General features: G+C 38.6%; 1 protein-coding gene across 1 annotated transcript in view; it reads left to right on the top strand.

Moving 5' to 3' along the window:
• Window positions 1–290: 290 nt before the first annotated feature.
• Window positions 291–16,176, top strand: part of PDE6D (phosphodiesterase 6D) — a 45,282-nt gene continuing 29,396 nt past the window's right edge. Inside the window, exon 1 of the mRNA XM_006207895.4 lies at window positions 291–558. Coding sequence (XP_006207957.1) covers window positions 509–558 — 50 coding nt within the window. The 5' untranslated portion in view covers window positions 291–508. The remainder of the gene's footprint in view (window positions 559–16,176) is intronic.

The following is a 16,176-nucleotide window of genomic DNA, read 5'->3' as shown; positions in this document are numbered from 1 at the left end:
CCAGGTGCCCCCTGGAATGCTGGGAAGTGGAGTCTCTGCCACATCGCACAGGGCAACCTGCCGTCATCTCAGAACCCTGCTGTGCCAGCGTCAGGGGCGGTCCCCTCGAGCCTCTGCAGGTCTGAAGCCAACCCTCCGCTGGGGCACACTCTAGGCAACAACACTGAAAGAAAAATTTGTCCTATAAGACTCCCCCAGGAGGGCCCTTCCCTTTGACGCTCTTCGTCCCCCAGCGAAGCCGCTGAGTGTTTCTATTGGATGATCAAGATGCCAATCTCCGAGGCGGGCTTTCCATTGGCTTCGGGGCGGGCGCTCCGAGGCTAGAGGGAAGGAGAAGGGATCAGGAGCGGGAGCTGAGGGGAGGGAGAGGCCGGACGGGGTCTGGCGGCTGCCGCTGTTCACCCGAGGACTCCAGGCCGGGCTGTGGCACTGTCCTCTGCTCCTGGGCACCGCCTGCGAGGCTCCGCCGAGCCAGCGTGGGAGAGCCGCGGGCGGCGGCCGCCGCATCATGTCAGCCAAGGACGAGCGTGCCAGGGAGATCCTGAGGGGCTTCAAACTGTATCCGCCCGGGAGCGGGGCGGGGCCGGGAGGACTTGGGAGGCGGCCGCTTGCTGAGGAGACGGGCCGGGGGCGGGGGCCTCGCCAGGTGGGCACCGGAGGAGTGGGCGGCGGGAAGTGAGGAAAGGAACGGCGTCCCGGGCCCCCGGTGGGACCTGGCGCAGGAGGCGGGGAAATGGGCGTCTTGTGGGAAGAAGGGGACGTTGACGGGAGCCCCGCGGGATAGAAGCTGAGGAGCCCCAGAATTGGGCTGGAGAGGCGCCGGGCGTCGGAAACGTGCGTGTCGAGGAGGCGCGCTTGGGTCGGAGAAGAGAGGCCGGGAATGGGCTGCGGCCCGCGCGGAAGGGCTGAGGGGGCGCGGTGGGCTGGCCTCGAAGCCCAGCAGCCTCTTTGGCGGGAAGCCCCCCGGGGCAGCAGGGAAGACTGACTTGGAGCGAGTGACCTTGTGCGGGACAAATGCAGATGCTGGTGTTGAACTCTCTCGGGTTCTCCCATCCCATCCCATCTCACTCCACCCCACCTTGTTTCCACAACTTCTCTTCCTCACTTGTGGCTCCTTCCTGGGCTGGAGTAGAGGGAGGTGGGGAGTGAGAAGTCCGAGATGGACCTCGTCTTAACTCTGCCTTGACCTTTTGAGGCATTGGACGATCGCTGCTTCTCCCTCAGCTCCCAGTTTTCTTTGCAGCGAAATGAGGATCCTAAATTTGTGTGTGGGATGCCTTGAGGTGTTTTGGTTTTGCACTGGATCTCTTGGCAAAGGTATCTGCTTGTTGGAATGTGTGTGTTTAACTCATAGATATGGTGGAACTGTCCAGCAATTGTTTGATTACGTTGGGGACAGGGTAGGATTTAGTAGAATACAGAAATCGTTGCCTCAGGCCTGTTGTGGTGCGGCTGCTGCAACCTTCTCTTCCTACTGTAGTGAAGCTTTGTGTTTTTTGGAGTGTTAATCTGTGACCGTATGATGCCGATGAAAAAATGCAATCTTGTCCATTCCAATTTTACATTTTCCTGCTGATCTTAATCTCTTCTTACATCTATGCTTACAATATGGAACATCCTTAAGTTTCTCTCAGTGAAGATGTAGTCATCACTTTAGGGCTCCTCACCTGGAGGTTTAGTAAAGCACTGTTCTCTGAGCTGCCTGTGTGTTTTCACAATGCCCGTTTCACTCCTGCAAATTTTAATTCCTTTGTCATATTCGGAAACCAAGTTGGTAGTAAATTTTAGAATACAGCAGCAAACAAGTTACAGGAAGTTTTGGCTATACAAAAGAAAATTTTCAAATGGAAGCTGACCTGCTATGCTTTCTTTTTTAAAGAGGAGGCATTATCATCTTTACATACTGCCATTCGTGATAAACTTTCAGTACTTTCATGCAGTGAAATTTAGTAATAGCCTCTTTTGTAGCCTCCATGTACCTTTCTATAGTTCTCTTCATAATGGCGCCTATGAGTAGATAGGGATGGCTGAAGTGTTAGAAAAGCCATAAGATGGCTTTTTATTTTTCCCTAAGTAATTTATATTGTTAGTTAACGTCTATGCTGTAGACAGTAAACCCGCGACTATGGAAAATTGAGTTTTCAGAAGCAATGTTTTTGTCTGCTTGGAATTAACATATTGCTGGAAACAAGAAAGTATCGAGTTTTTAAAATTTTATTTTTTATTGAAGTGTAGTTGATTTACAGTGTTAGTTTCAGGTATACAGTAAAGCGATTCGGTTATACATATACGTTTTTTCCCAGATTTTTTCCATTATAGCTTATTACAAGAAATTGAATATAGTCCCCTGTGCTATACAGTAGGGCCTTGTTGATTTTATATATAATAGTGTGTATCTGTTAATTCCAAACTCCTAATTTATCCCTCCTCCCTCAAGAAAGGATCTGTTTAATAGCTTTTGAACAAAGCAAAAAGGGAAAGTTTGAGCTTCTCACCTTCAGTCTTGGCTCTTAAACCTTGTTCAGGAGAAACCTTTTTTCTTGAGAAAGAGGCTAAGGGACGAAAAAGGAAAAGAATAGAAAGCAGAACCTGTGTCAGCCTGCTAGAAGGGAAGGTGAATTAACCAAGTAAGTAATGACTTCAGTACCTCTAGAAATAGGCTTTTAGGGAAAATTTGACCTGGGCTGAATAAATCACAAGGGAAGCAGACAGACAGACAGACAGACAGACACACACACACACACACACACACACACACACACACACACAGAGCAATGGAATCCTCTGGTAGCCTTTATTGGCATCAAAGAATTAAGAGAGAAAAGTAAAGGAGTTTTAGGATTTGCCCATACCTTCAGGAAAAAATAAAATTAATGTTTTAATAAGAAACTACCTGACTGTTGCTCACCTTTTATTGGATAAGTTGTTTTTCTGAACTTTCTTCTAGAGTATCTTTCTGTAAGAAGAGTTTTCACTACAAAAAGAAATCACCATTATATTCTCCTACCAAAGTACTAACAATGTTGACAATACTCATTTTCCACATTGGCTATGTTGTTCTTTTTTGTTTTTGCCAATTTGAACAACAGATAATATCTTGTTTTAATTTGTTTTTCCCTGATTCCTAGACCTCTGGAGGGGTAATGTAGGATAGTGGTTAGGAGCTGTGCTGGCCTGCAGAGATATACTGTCTGCATTGGATTCCCAGCCCTGTGCCTCTGGCTGTGTGGTCCTGAACAGTTTATTTAATGACTGCCACATTTTCCTTATCTGTAAATAGGGATAAAAATAGTACCTTATCTCCTAGGGTTGTGAGGATTATATGAGTTGGTATCTAAAGCATTTAACAATGCACCTGATGCCTGGTTAGCATTGTGTATTGGCTATTGTTGCTGTTGTTGTTAGCTATTAGTGTTGTTGTTGGAGAAGTTGCAAAATCTTCTCTTTGACCATTTCTTTTTCTTCTGTGAATTTCTTGGTGGTTTTATTTTTGCCCGTTTTGCTATTGAATTTCTTATTTTTCTTATTGCTTCGCAAGTGTTTGTTGTGGTATCGATCCTTTGCCTATATTGTATGTTGCAAATGTTTTCTCTCAATTTATTGCTTGTCTCTTTTTTGTTGAACAGGAATTTTAAATTATCACTTCAAATTCATCAATATTTCTCATGTGGCTTCTGCATTTTGTGTCTTGTTTAAGAAGAACTTCCTTGTCTTAAGGTTAATTAAATATCCTCCTATGTTTTTTCTCTTTTTAATGTTAGCTCTTTAATCCACTTGGAATGTATTTACACTTATGTTATGTGGTAGAAATCTAACTTCCTTTGCTGTTTGGGTAGCCAGTTGCCCCACTACTATTTACTGAGTAGTTAGTCCATCCTTTTCCCCACTGTTCTGAAATGCTCTTTGTCATATATTGAGGCTCCATAAGACATGGATTTATTTTTGGAATATATCTGTTTCATTGTTCCATTTATCTCTTCCCATTCCTTTCCTGTATGCATTGTTTTAATTATTTTAGTTTTATATTATTACTTAGTATAGTTTACAATAGGACTGATATGTCATGAACAGAGAATGTGTTTGAAGTCATACTGTAAGTTCCTTATAAATATTCATGTCCCTTTTATACAAATAGAACCTTGCTTATATTTCCAGAATAGGTACTCAATAAGTTTGAATAGCACACTTCATAAATCAGGGATAGTCTTTGTATCTGAGAAAATGCAGTATAAACTTTTGTATTTGCCGTAAGTCTTTTTAAAATAAAATATTTGTAAGATTTATTTTTCACATCACCTACACCTCACCTTACCCCCTTTCAGCTCAAACACATTGAGTCTTGGATTTCTTGCTTGCTTGTTAAAAACATAATGCTTCCTAATTTTAAATTAAAGTTATGAATGAAATATTACTTGGAGAACAAATGTGGTTCTCCTGCAAAGGTTTTGAATTTGAGTATTTTGAGTAGCTGATAACGGAGATGTTGTTTGGGATCCTGAATTCCCCATTTCATTCATTCAACAAAAGTCTGTTGGCAGACTTCTGAACAGGGTCCTATGTATTTAAATGACATAACGATGAATGAGTCACAGACCCTTCTTTCCAGAAATGTAACCATTTATATGTCTGTTTAGAAAGGATATCTACAAAAGGAATGCATTTTTAAAAATAGTATTTAATTTTTCTTTTACAAGCTCCAGCTACATAAAAATGAAGTTTGTTGGTATTTTAATATAGCTTTCTAATATAGCTAATGTTTAATGTATTTCCTTTTATTAAAATGGAGTCATAAATATTATTTTGAAACTTTTTTCACTTAATTTACCATGCTCATAATTTTCAAAAGATAGTTACTTTCAATTGCTTTCAGTGACAGATTTGTCACAGTCCTCTTATACTGGTTTTCTAGTATAGGCTGGAATGCACTGTTCAGCTTATTCAAATTACTTTTTCCTCAACATAAATGTATAACTTCATTAAGTTAATGTCGAGAAACTGACACACTGCCATAAGAAAGGATTATGCTTTTGCTATTTCATTATTTTTAATCCATCTGGAATGTGCTTTGATATAAGGTATGAAGCAGTGATTTAATTTTTTAAAGGTTAGCTAATTGTCCCCATTTCTTTATTTATACCCCAGATATTAACATAATATCCAGAATATAAATGACTGCCTGCACCAGTAAGATAAATATTTAACTCAAAATGGACAAAGCATAAGAACAAACAGTTCTCAGAAGACAAGTTCAAATAACCAATGAATAAATTCAGAGATGTTCAACTTTATTAAAACAACAAACTATCCCTCTTTCCCAATTAATTGACAAAAATTTAGAAGACTGATGATACTCAGTCTTGGCCACTATTAGGGGAAAGGGATGCTTCATTTGTTCTCTGTGTGTGTGTGTGTTTGTGTATATGTGTTTGTGTGTGCGTGCGTGCATTTATGGAAAGTAATTGGTATCTACTGCAAGTTTACATGTAACTGCAGTAAAGCATAGAGCAGTCATTAGAGCATGACTCTAGGTTCAGGCTTTCGTGCCTCCACCTCTGTGACCCTAGTCAGAGCACTCAAACTCTGAACCTTAGTATCTATTTCATTTCCTTAGAAGGTTATGAAGATTAAATGCAACTGCATATAAAATGCTTAGTACAGTGTCTGGCACATAGTAAGTAATATTAAGTGCTAGTATTATTTGTTTTATTAATAATTATTATTATTAAAATAACAATACTGTTACTATTACTATAAACCCACTTATTTTTCTGAGGTATGACCAATGACTTCATGCTAATCTCTTTCTTACTGAGAAACTGTAATATCTCTGTTTTACATCTTTGAAGAAATGATTCAGTTAATAAGCACTGATGTATACCTAGTGTTTATCTTGTTTTCTAGGAGCTAATCACATTCCAATATATGGCAGGTGAGCCAAAAAATTCCTAGTTTGGCTCAGAAGGTTTCTTGTGTTCTTGGCGTTTCCTCTCCATAGTTTGCTCCTGGATCCCCCACATTCTTTCTTGTAGACCTTAATCTCTGACTTTACTTCCAGTCAGAAATAGTTGGCTTTGCATCTCCTATTCACTTAGGTTTCCTTATTAAGAATAGACTGTTGAACTTTTCTTGAATGTCAGTATTGCCTAAGAGATGCCTTGGCAAAGTGTTAAAGATGAGCTTGGGGTTTATAATTCCTAAAATACAGTTTTTGCCTTATCAACCCAAATTTGGGGAAAGCAACTAAAACATACCACCCGTATAGCCAGTAAACACTGTTGATCCCAGATTGTCTGGTCGTGGATTCGCATAGATTGTGTTTGGTAGTTTGTTCTCCAAGATCTTCATGCATGGGCTCTATTGTTGTAGTTATCGTCCTCCTGAATGGATTAAATGAATATACCGTCCTATTGATCATGTTATTTAGGATTTTTAAACAAGACTTGCCGCTTTTGCATTTTGGGGAGGAATTTGAAATATAATTTGGTAACTTATAGTCTTTTTCATACCTTCTAAATTTCTTTCCAATATTGTGTTTATGGTGAAATATTATAGTAACTTCTGGAAAAATGGAACAGAATACAGTAAGACACTGATAGAAAATTCTTGTATCACCCCTAAATTTGATAAAGGACTAGCAGGGTGCTGAGGTTTGCCAGCTCTAGATTCTTATTAGACTTGACCTCTCTTTTGCCTCACAGGCTTCACTTGTCAGCACTCTCTGCCCACAAATCCCCATGTTAGAGAAGGACTTGACTTCTAAATATATGGACCTGTCTTATTCCTCAGCTTTAGCATCGTACCAGCTTGTCTAGTAATCAGACTGCTCCAGTCATTGCTTGAATGCTTAAAACTCAAATTCTCAAGATTTTAGGAGCAACATTCTTCTTTTGCTTTGGACTGGCTGATAATTTTGCAGCTGAGAAGAAAAGCGAATATATTTTCTTACAGTCCAATATCCATAAAGATCTCAGTGGATTGGACTAAAGAAGCACACACTGTTTATGGAGGAATTTGCTTAGTCTGCAGTTGGGGTGGGGGTAGGGGGCACAGCAAAGTGGAGCTGGTCCAGAGAAGAGGCACTTGAAACATGTCAGTACAATAATTAGAGAACTGAGGGGGATTAACTTGAAAATGAATTGGACAAAGAATATGAATGTTTTCTTCTGAAGTTTAAAAACTGTTTGAAAGAGGAAGAATTAAATGTGTTCTGTGTGGCTCTCAGAGGATACAAGGTTAGAAACCACAGACGACAGAGTTTAGCCCATTTTTAATAAGTAGAGTTACCTGAAGAAAAAAAATTCCAGAAAATATTTTAAGCATCAGATAGATGCCTGTCTATTGTGTGTATTGCAGCAGGAAATGTATGCATCAGATAAGATGTTAGAGTAGATGATCTCCAGAAGGACTCAAATCCTTTCGACACTGTAATTCTTTGATGTAGTGACCACCTTTCTTAGTTAACAAGGACTCTTTGTAGCAAGTATTTCTATTGAGATAGGTACTCCACCTAAAATAGGCAAAACATTTTTGCGTGATTTGATGTTATTAAAGCATAATATCATTTCCTTTTCGTTTTTCAGACAACTCTTAGATACTCGGTGTTGGTAACGTATTTTGTTTAGTGTATTGTGGATCCACCGAGTCAAAGCTACAGAGAGCAGTTTTTGCCTCTGAATTTATATTAAGTCTACAGAACTAAACATAAATAACTCTAATATAAATAACACTATAAATTTAGCCATAAGAAGAAAAGGGGTAGCCTAATAATATCTGACATTCTTATAGTCTTTTTCAGTTTTTCAGAGCACTTTGATGCAGTATTACATTATCACAATTCTGTACATTACTATCCCCACTTTATAGATGGGGAAAATAAAGATTGACAACATTGTCACTCAGATAAAGGCAGAACGTTAATTTAAACCTTGGAGGAAATAAATTCGGCAAACTTTCTACAAACTACTATTTTCTGTAATATACCATGATGCCTCTCTGGAGAGTTTATTTGTGTTGCCATAGTTTCGATTTTGAGTTGAAAATTTTTCCTCAGTGTTTAAGTCACAGATTTATTTTTCACTTGAAAATTATTCTCTTCCATTGTGATTATATCCCCTGTATTTTTCTTTGTTTTTCCTCAACTTTCAGATACAGAGTACAGAATTTAGACTGGGATAAGGAAGAATTTTCTAACAATTAGAGTTACTTGAAAAAAAGACACTTTTCAGAAAGTATTTAAGCAGCATGTATTAGTCTGCTAGGGCTGCCACAACAAAATTTACCATACACTGGGTGGCTTAAACAACAGACATTTATTTCTCAACAATTCCGGAAGCTAGGAATTCCAAGATCAAGGTACTAGCTGATTTTGTTCCTGGTGAGTGCTCTGTTCCTGGCTTACAGACAGCCACCTTCTCTCATGTCCTCACGTGGTGGAGAGAGCGTGGATAGGCAAACTGTAGGAGAGTCATAACTATACCATGTGTGGCACTGCTACCTGGGTGACAGTTCTATTTGGAAAGGATGGTTTGTGGACAGGTCACTGCAAAAAAAAGTTTTTTTTAATGGACTGAATCTGAGAATCTAGCCATAAGAAATGTTAAGACTTTGCTTTTAAGCCATCTCTGTGAAGAGCAAAGGCAGAGGAGCTCTGGCCTTAGTGCTGCCACTTACTGGTGGTTTATTCAGGCATTTGTTAGCAGGATCTGTAAATGCCAGGTAATTTGCTAAACCCAAGAGATGGAAAATGATAAGCCAGATTCCATATCCAAAGAACTTTTATTTTATGAGGGCGGGAGAATGGGAGATAGAGAGACAGAGATGATAACAATCAGAATACAACGTGGTAAGTGCCCAGTAGTATGAAATGGAACCTCTAATAAAAAATGACTGCTGCTGGAGGCATTCTGAAAGACTTAAGAATTGTCATTTGAATAGGATCTTGGATGATGAGTAGGTGTTGAGGAGTTTAATTTTAAAGATACTGGGGAGCAACAGAGAGGAAGGAAAGTGATGGCATGAAAAATGAGGGAAGAGAGGGTTTTAGAGGGGAGTTGGGGTCAAGAATGAGGAAAGAGGATAAAAAACAAGTCATTGGAATTGCTGAAAATTTTGTTCATTCATTGAATATTTGAGACTCTACTGAGAGTCCCATGATACCTGATGGATCATTGGTGATCTTTTTGAGAATAGTAAATGGGGGGAAACAAATTAACTATCATGTGTCAAGATTAGAAAATGGATAATAGATGAGGAAATAAATTCAGCAAGAACAGATTACTCTTTGAAGAAATCTGGTGACCTGGGAAAGCAGAGATTAGGGGAGTAGCTTGAGTAAGTAGAAAGCTTTTATATAGAAGTCACTTATTTAAGCATATTCAACTTTGTGCAAGTTGTTTAAAATCTATAAAACAAGAATAATGCTTGCTCCCACTGCCTTACAGAGATATTATGAAATTTGAGTAAATATATATGCCAGTTCACTTTAAAAACTAGAGCTCTACAAATTCATTATGCTTACTATTACATTGTTAAAATTATTTATTTATCTTTGCTTTAAAGTTCAGGGTTGCTTTCTATTTTGCAAATTTGTAGGTTTCATGTTTCAGGGTGTTGATAAAGCCAGAGTCTTAGTGATCATCTTTTTTTTTCTTTTTTTTTTTTTTGACTCCAGATTAGACATCCTTTTTTTCACAATTCTGGGAAGTAATTGTGGCTGTTGACATGATAGTATAGTAAGCCCCCTGTGTGACACATATGTCCCATTTGAAAGCCAAAAAACCATGTTTGGCTTTTTTTTTTTTTTTTTAGGAGGGTTATAATTTGAGGAAGTTGATTTCCCTCTCAATACTGTAGAATTTTAAAAGCTACATAAAATTCAGGGATCTCTGAATGTGGATTTTCATAGGATTCAAAGCAATATCCCTATTACTCTAAATAACGTATAAGAAACAGTGGCTGATCCTTTGGGGAATGCACCCTTGGAAAAGTGCTTTGTGTTAACTCTTCTTCAATCAGGAAGTTCTGGGAAGCAAATAAAAATGCAAAGGGAGTCTCTCTGTGAAATCTCTTTGACTATGTCTATTCTAACTTGTTTCTGACCACTTTCAGGCACATAACTGCACATATATAAGTAGAATAATAGACCTACTAGAAAAAGAAAGGTTTGTTTCATTGTTTGACTTTGCTAGTGAGAAGACTGTGTTATGTTTCAAATAATGACCTCTCATTACTAAATTACTTGCCTCCACTGTTCCCAGGCCAGTTTGAATTTTGACTGTATGCTTTCCAAGCATAGTACCTCTGCCAGGGCCAGAGTATTATTTCACAGGGCTATCACTACTGATTACAGTACTGCATATTATGTTTCAAGGATATTGAAACCAGGATTCTCAGGGATCCATTTATATTTTCTCACCTTGCTCCTACAAATAGGAAAAATACCACAGGGAAAATCATTGTGAAATTATTGGGCAGAGAAAGGTGTTTAAATGTACATGATTTGGAAGTGGTTCTTGAAATGTACTAAAAAAAAAAAAGGGGGATGCTCAGTATAACCAGTGCTAGTGCAGAAGGAGCCTAAAAGGAGGGCTTCAATATTTAAAAATTAATGAAGGTGGGAGATAGTGATAGAGTGTATGCCTACCATCCATGAAGTTCTGGGTTCAATCCCCAGTACTTCCATTTAAAAATTTTTAAATAAATAAATAAACCTACCCCCCCAAAAAAATAAAAATTTATTAAAGTTAAGAGTAACAGAAGGAAATGAGTTCAGAAAGTGAACAAGGAGGAGAATTTGAGAAGAGAGAGATCACAAAGGCAGTGTTAAAAGACAACAAGAAAAAAAAAGAGAAAAAGCCACAACCAAAAACTAGGAAAGCAAAGCAAAGAAAGGCATTCCTATGATGAAAATGCTCAGGATACCACTAAATAGAAACTCCCTTTGTTTACTGCTGTTCATTGCAGCTGCTTCCACCCCAGAGGAATGAGAAGGGGAGGCTTTTCTTCATGCCTGTGACCTTGTTATTGAAGCTTTGCCTCCTATTGCTGGAGTTTGCCATAGTAGGCATCAGCATATGTCATTTGTGCTTATTCAGCCATTTTGCCTGAAAATCCTACTTACCTTGAAATTCCTCAGACTGTAGGTAATGAGCCGCATGCATGCCCATATATAATTTACAGGTACTCTACAAAGTCATGAATTCAACTTAATGCAAAATGGGCTTTTAAATTCTAATATGTTTTTACCTGCAATTTGCCTTACTGACTTAACTGTTCTCCTTAAGGAGAATGGGGGGTTTTTGTTTGTTTGTTTGTTTGTTGCTTTTTGTTTTTTGCTGAGCTCCAGCTCTAAGTTGCCGTTTCCACAGCCTGCTGAACCTTGAATGAGCAGCTCTCCTTGTTTGGCTTCTAGACACTCTTCAGTGAGCCTTGCTCTCTGGTTGCTCAGTCTGAATGAGAATTCTAATCAACCCCTCTGACTGCTCTCTGATGCTCAGTGTGGTTCAACACATATTAAGAGCTGATTATGTGCTAAGCACTGAAAAGAGAAGGATAAATAATATAGTGCCAATGGAATTTGACTTGCAAACTTGTATGCATGGTACATTCTGATATATGCTGTGAAGCAGGTATAAACAAGTGTACAGGCGCACTGAGGAGGAATCACAGCTTTGTCTCAGGGTGTATCAGGGACCACAATCAGAGAGGAAGTTGACAATAGCACTGGATTTTTAAAGAGAGTATGGGAGGGCGGGTTGCACATTCTAGGCAGAGTAGAGCAGGGGTCTGCTAAACACTGAAGCAGAAGAAATCATCTTTGGGAAGGACAGCAATTAGGGATGACTGGAGGATAGTCTGTGCCTAGGAGCTAGAGTAAGAGGTGACTGGAGAATGGAAAGGATGGCAGAGACTAGCCTCAGTATCCTCCTCCCTCCAACTAACCTTGCCTTACCCTCTTAACTTCTTCACTCCAGGTTTATAGCAGTTCATTATAGCTGCTGCCCTCCTGGTTACCTGTTGATTTCCTGTTTTTTATTAAATTGTCCTTTCTACCTGATCTACCTTCCTATCTCACCCTTCTCCATTATCCTTTTAACCTATTATTAACTTACAACCTTTTTTAAAAGAATCAGTATTCCCCAAACCTATTTACAAAGCCTGAACTTGATGTGTTCCTCAGAAATGAATGTGTCTGAGGATGGAAGGACTTTTTTAATTGGACACTCACATAGGACTAAGGGAGGCCATATCTAGCAAGAACAGAGATCTTGTCTTTCTATCCTCTAGAGCACTGCTTAGACTATCACTGGTAACAAACCAGGCTTTCACTTCTAATCCTTTACAGACTGATATTTGTATAAATAAAAATGAATTATTAGAAAAATGACATACAAAATATAAGTCAAAAATTTTGTTATTAGAGTCAACATTACAGATTACTCTGCTAAATTGCTATTAAAATTTTTAAACACTTACCTTGTCACAGACTAGTAACCCAACACATTCACAAACCAGCACCCATCTGTAGGACTGCATTTTGAATAGCACAACTGTTGAATCCCCAATGACTTGTGCCTGATACGCAGGAGAACTTCAGTGCATGTTTGGGGATTAAGTATGTAAATGAGAAAGTTAACATGATTATAGTAGTAGGAAGGGGGAAATGACAGTAGCAGCTGTCTTGGAGAGTTGAAGGGAAATGATTGAGAAAGTAAAGAGTACTATAGTAATGTTACCCTCCATGTAAAACAAACTTTGTCTCATCACTCTCTGATCATTCCTTTGGCTCTCTAGTGAGGTAGATATAGGCTACTAAATCACCTGTGTGGACTTCTGTGAAATAATAGTTTTGATCTTGCCAAATATATAAAACTTACTCTGCATGTCTGCAGAAAAATGTCAACCTGCTTATCTGAACTAGTTCTCAAGAGCAAATCTGCAGTTGTAAGGATTGATTTCAAATAGTAACTCCTACTGTTTGACTCAAAGTATTTCTTCACTTTGTAATATGAACCATACTGCCAAATGTTTTCCCTGCCCGAGATTTTCTTGTTTCCTTTTGTATCTTCTCAGAAAATTAGCTGGATAGGGTAAGAAGTCTTCATATCAAAAACTTTGTAATAAACAAACCCTCTGTGTCGATTAAGATAATTTCAGATTGCTTATAACACTGCACATTTTCAGTTCTTAAAAGCAAATTGTAAGGTCTTGAATCCCTTTCAAATAAGGAATTCATGGTATCATTCAAGGAATAGAAAAGCAGGAGGTATACTTTTTAATATTCAAACATGTAGCAGCATTTGAAGGAGATCATTAATTTGAAACATTTGGGTTAATTGAATGGAACTTATAACAAGGAAGTTTAATTATCTTAAATAGAATTTTGTTTACATCGTAGGTCACTGCAATCAGCCCTCCATACCTGAGGATTCCACATTTGGGGAATTCAACCAACTGCAAGTTGAAAATATTCAGGAAAAAAATTCCAGAAAATTCCAAAAAGCAAAACTTGAAATTGCCACACCAGGAACTATTTATATAACATTTACATTGTATTAGGTAGTATGAATATTCTAGAGGTAACTTAAGGTACACAGGAGGATATGCATAGGTTACATGCAAATACTATACCATTTTGTAAATAAGGGTCTTGAGCTCCTGCAGATTATGGTATGGCAGGTAGTCCCAGAACCAGACCCCTGCAGATACTGAGGGACAGCTGTACAGCATCAATAAATTGATGCATAGTCCTTATTCTCTGCTAACTACATCCCAAGAGAACAGAGTTAAGAGGGGCAAGAGGACCACTTTTGTGGTAAATTTGGGAGTCTGCCTGCCTTTCTCATCCTCTAATCAGTTTCCTCAGCTCTTCTAGCTCTGGAGACCTGTCCTCACAAAGATGCTTAGGACCCTGCAGCTGCCTGAAGCCACTTTCTTTCCAACAGTATGTAGAGTGGACAGGCCTCTGCCTGAATGCTATCTATGTTTACTAGCTGTGAGTTCCTGAGAAAGGTATTTAACTTAATGAACACTACTGTTTCATGTGGGTGTCATTATTAAATGAGATAAGACTGAAAAATAGAGAGGGGCTCTTAGGGCAGCACTTGGCATGTGTATTAAACATCGATGCTCAGGTATATTAGTTCTTTTACTCTACCTCTTTCTTTAAGGATTAGCTTTAAGCAATTAATGTAGCATATAAGGCTGATGATATTGTTCCAGATAAAGCTGGAAATAATGTTGACCTTTTCCCTGACCTTATATGTCTGCAGTTATCAAGTTAAACAAGACTGCTAGGAAGCTAGCTTTGAGAAATAGAAAAGAGTTAGGACTTCCTTTATTTGTCTGCATTGGTAATGAATCATAGATTAAGAATTATTGACCCTTATAGCCATTGTTAGGCTAATACAATCAGTGGGGTTTCCCTTAGCCTTTGGAAATTTTACAGAAACTCAGGAGAGAGACAAGAACCTCAAATCTGAGACTGATTTCTATCTCCCCCAGTCCAGCAACACCCCTTACCATTTGAATGTGGGGGAAACCAACCCCTCAGCTAGTACTAGATCTGTTACCTGGACATTGTTGTGGTTTTATTGATTTTAGATAGAGTGATTCAGTAATTTCTGGGAAGTTTGCCTAAGCTAAAAGAAAAAATAGTGTCTCTAGTCACACAGCACGTCCTCTTTGTAAATATGTCTTCTACCCATCAAGGATGTATAAGAGATCAAGAATCTGGACCCCCCATCAGTGAGTGAGTTCTAACCTGTTGAGTACACTAGCAGCATAATCTGAGCTGGCATTCCACAATACCAAAAGGCATCCTGTAGTCTGCAGTGTTTGAGGTGACTTTCTAGCTTCATGTCCTGGAAGAACTGCTTGTCGTGTACTATAAGCTTAGGGATCATGACTTACTTATCTTCTGTCCCCCCCCCGTCTTGAGTATAGTCTCTCCCTGGTACAGACTGGGTATGCAGAAGGCCTGTTTGTGTCATATAAATATTAAGAACATGGATGTTGAAATCAGGCACTCAAAAACCAACTTTAGGACTTACTGGTTTGTAACCTTTGAACATGTAGTTGCCATCCCTAAACCTCAGATTCCTTTCCATATAAGGGCTATAATAATAATGCCTATATCACATGGTTGTGAGGATTAATTTAGATGTGAATAAAGTACTTGGCCAATATCTGACACTCAGTACATGTTAATCATCATTATACAGTAAATAAGTGCCGAATATAAAGATTAGTGGTACTAGTCTGCCAAAGATTCTTACACCTAGGAGATATGTAATGTGAATCATCTGACATAAAATTATTTCCATTTCTTGGTAAAGTCTTCCCGTTTAGTTTATCCTGTTCGTTTAAACAGAAATTTACTTAGATATGGCCTATTGGATAAGGAGTGTCTGATAAAGTATACCTGCTGATTCATATAATTGCTCCAAATAATCTTAAATGAAACTTTTCCTATTTTATTGTTTTTGGAAGTTATCTTGGAGGAGGAACAGTCTGATGGTGGCTTATGAATATTTTTATATTAAATACTTCGTCATTCTAAAAAATATGCTAAACATTTCTAATTTCCATGAGAAAACCCTCAGGAAAACAACATCCCCTCCCCTTTTTTTGGTTATATCTCTAGTGAAGTTTAGGAATTCAAAGAAGAATATTGCCAGGAAGCTGCAAAGAGACCCCATGTTTGAGCTTCTTGGTGTTGTTTCTGCACACAAAGAAGCATTTGGGCAAATAATCCATTGTTTGTTGTCGGTTCCTAAAGCACTGCCAGGGGAGACTTATACTCCTGGGGTCTCTTCTTATGTCCCAGGAGGAAGTGGATGGAAGATGGTTATTAATCTGCACCAACTTCAGTTTATTAGCTGTACTGCTTCCCAAACATGTTTTTAGCAGAGAAATATTCTGCAGGTTCCCTTATACAGTTTCTCTATCCATTGCCAGCACTGCAGCCAAAGATTTTATTTTTTCCATAACAATTTTTTAGATATTTGATTTTTTTCTCACACTGCGCATCTTTCTTCCATGCTGTCTTCCCCTCCTTTGTGCACACAAGCTATGTAAGTTCAAATGACAATTTTCACCTGAAAAAATGTAGTTATTCCAAACTTTCTTTCAGTTCCCTAAAATTTTATTTCCTAAAAACACCTTTTAACTCCCAGT

Source organism: Vicugna pacos, chromosome 5, assembly GCF_048564905.1.
Source record: "Vicugna pacos chromosome 5, VicPac4, whole genome shotgun sequence".
Taxonomy (NCBI): domain Eukaryota; kingdom Metazoa; phylum Chordata; class Mammalia; order Artiodactyla; family Camelidae; genus Vicugna; species Vicugna pacos.
This window is presented reverse-complemented; position numbering and strand designations above follow the sequence as displayed.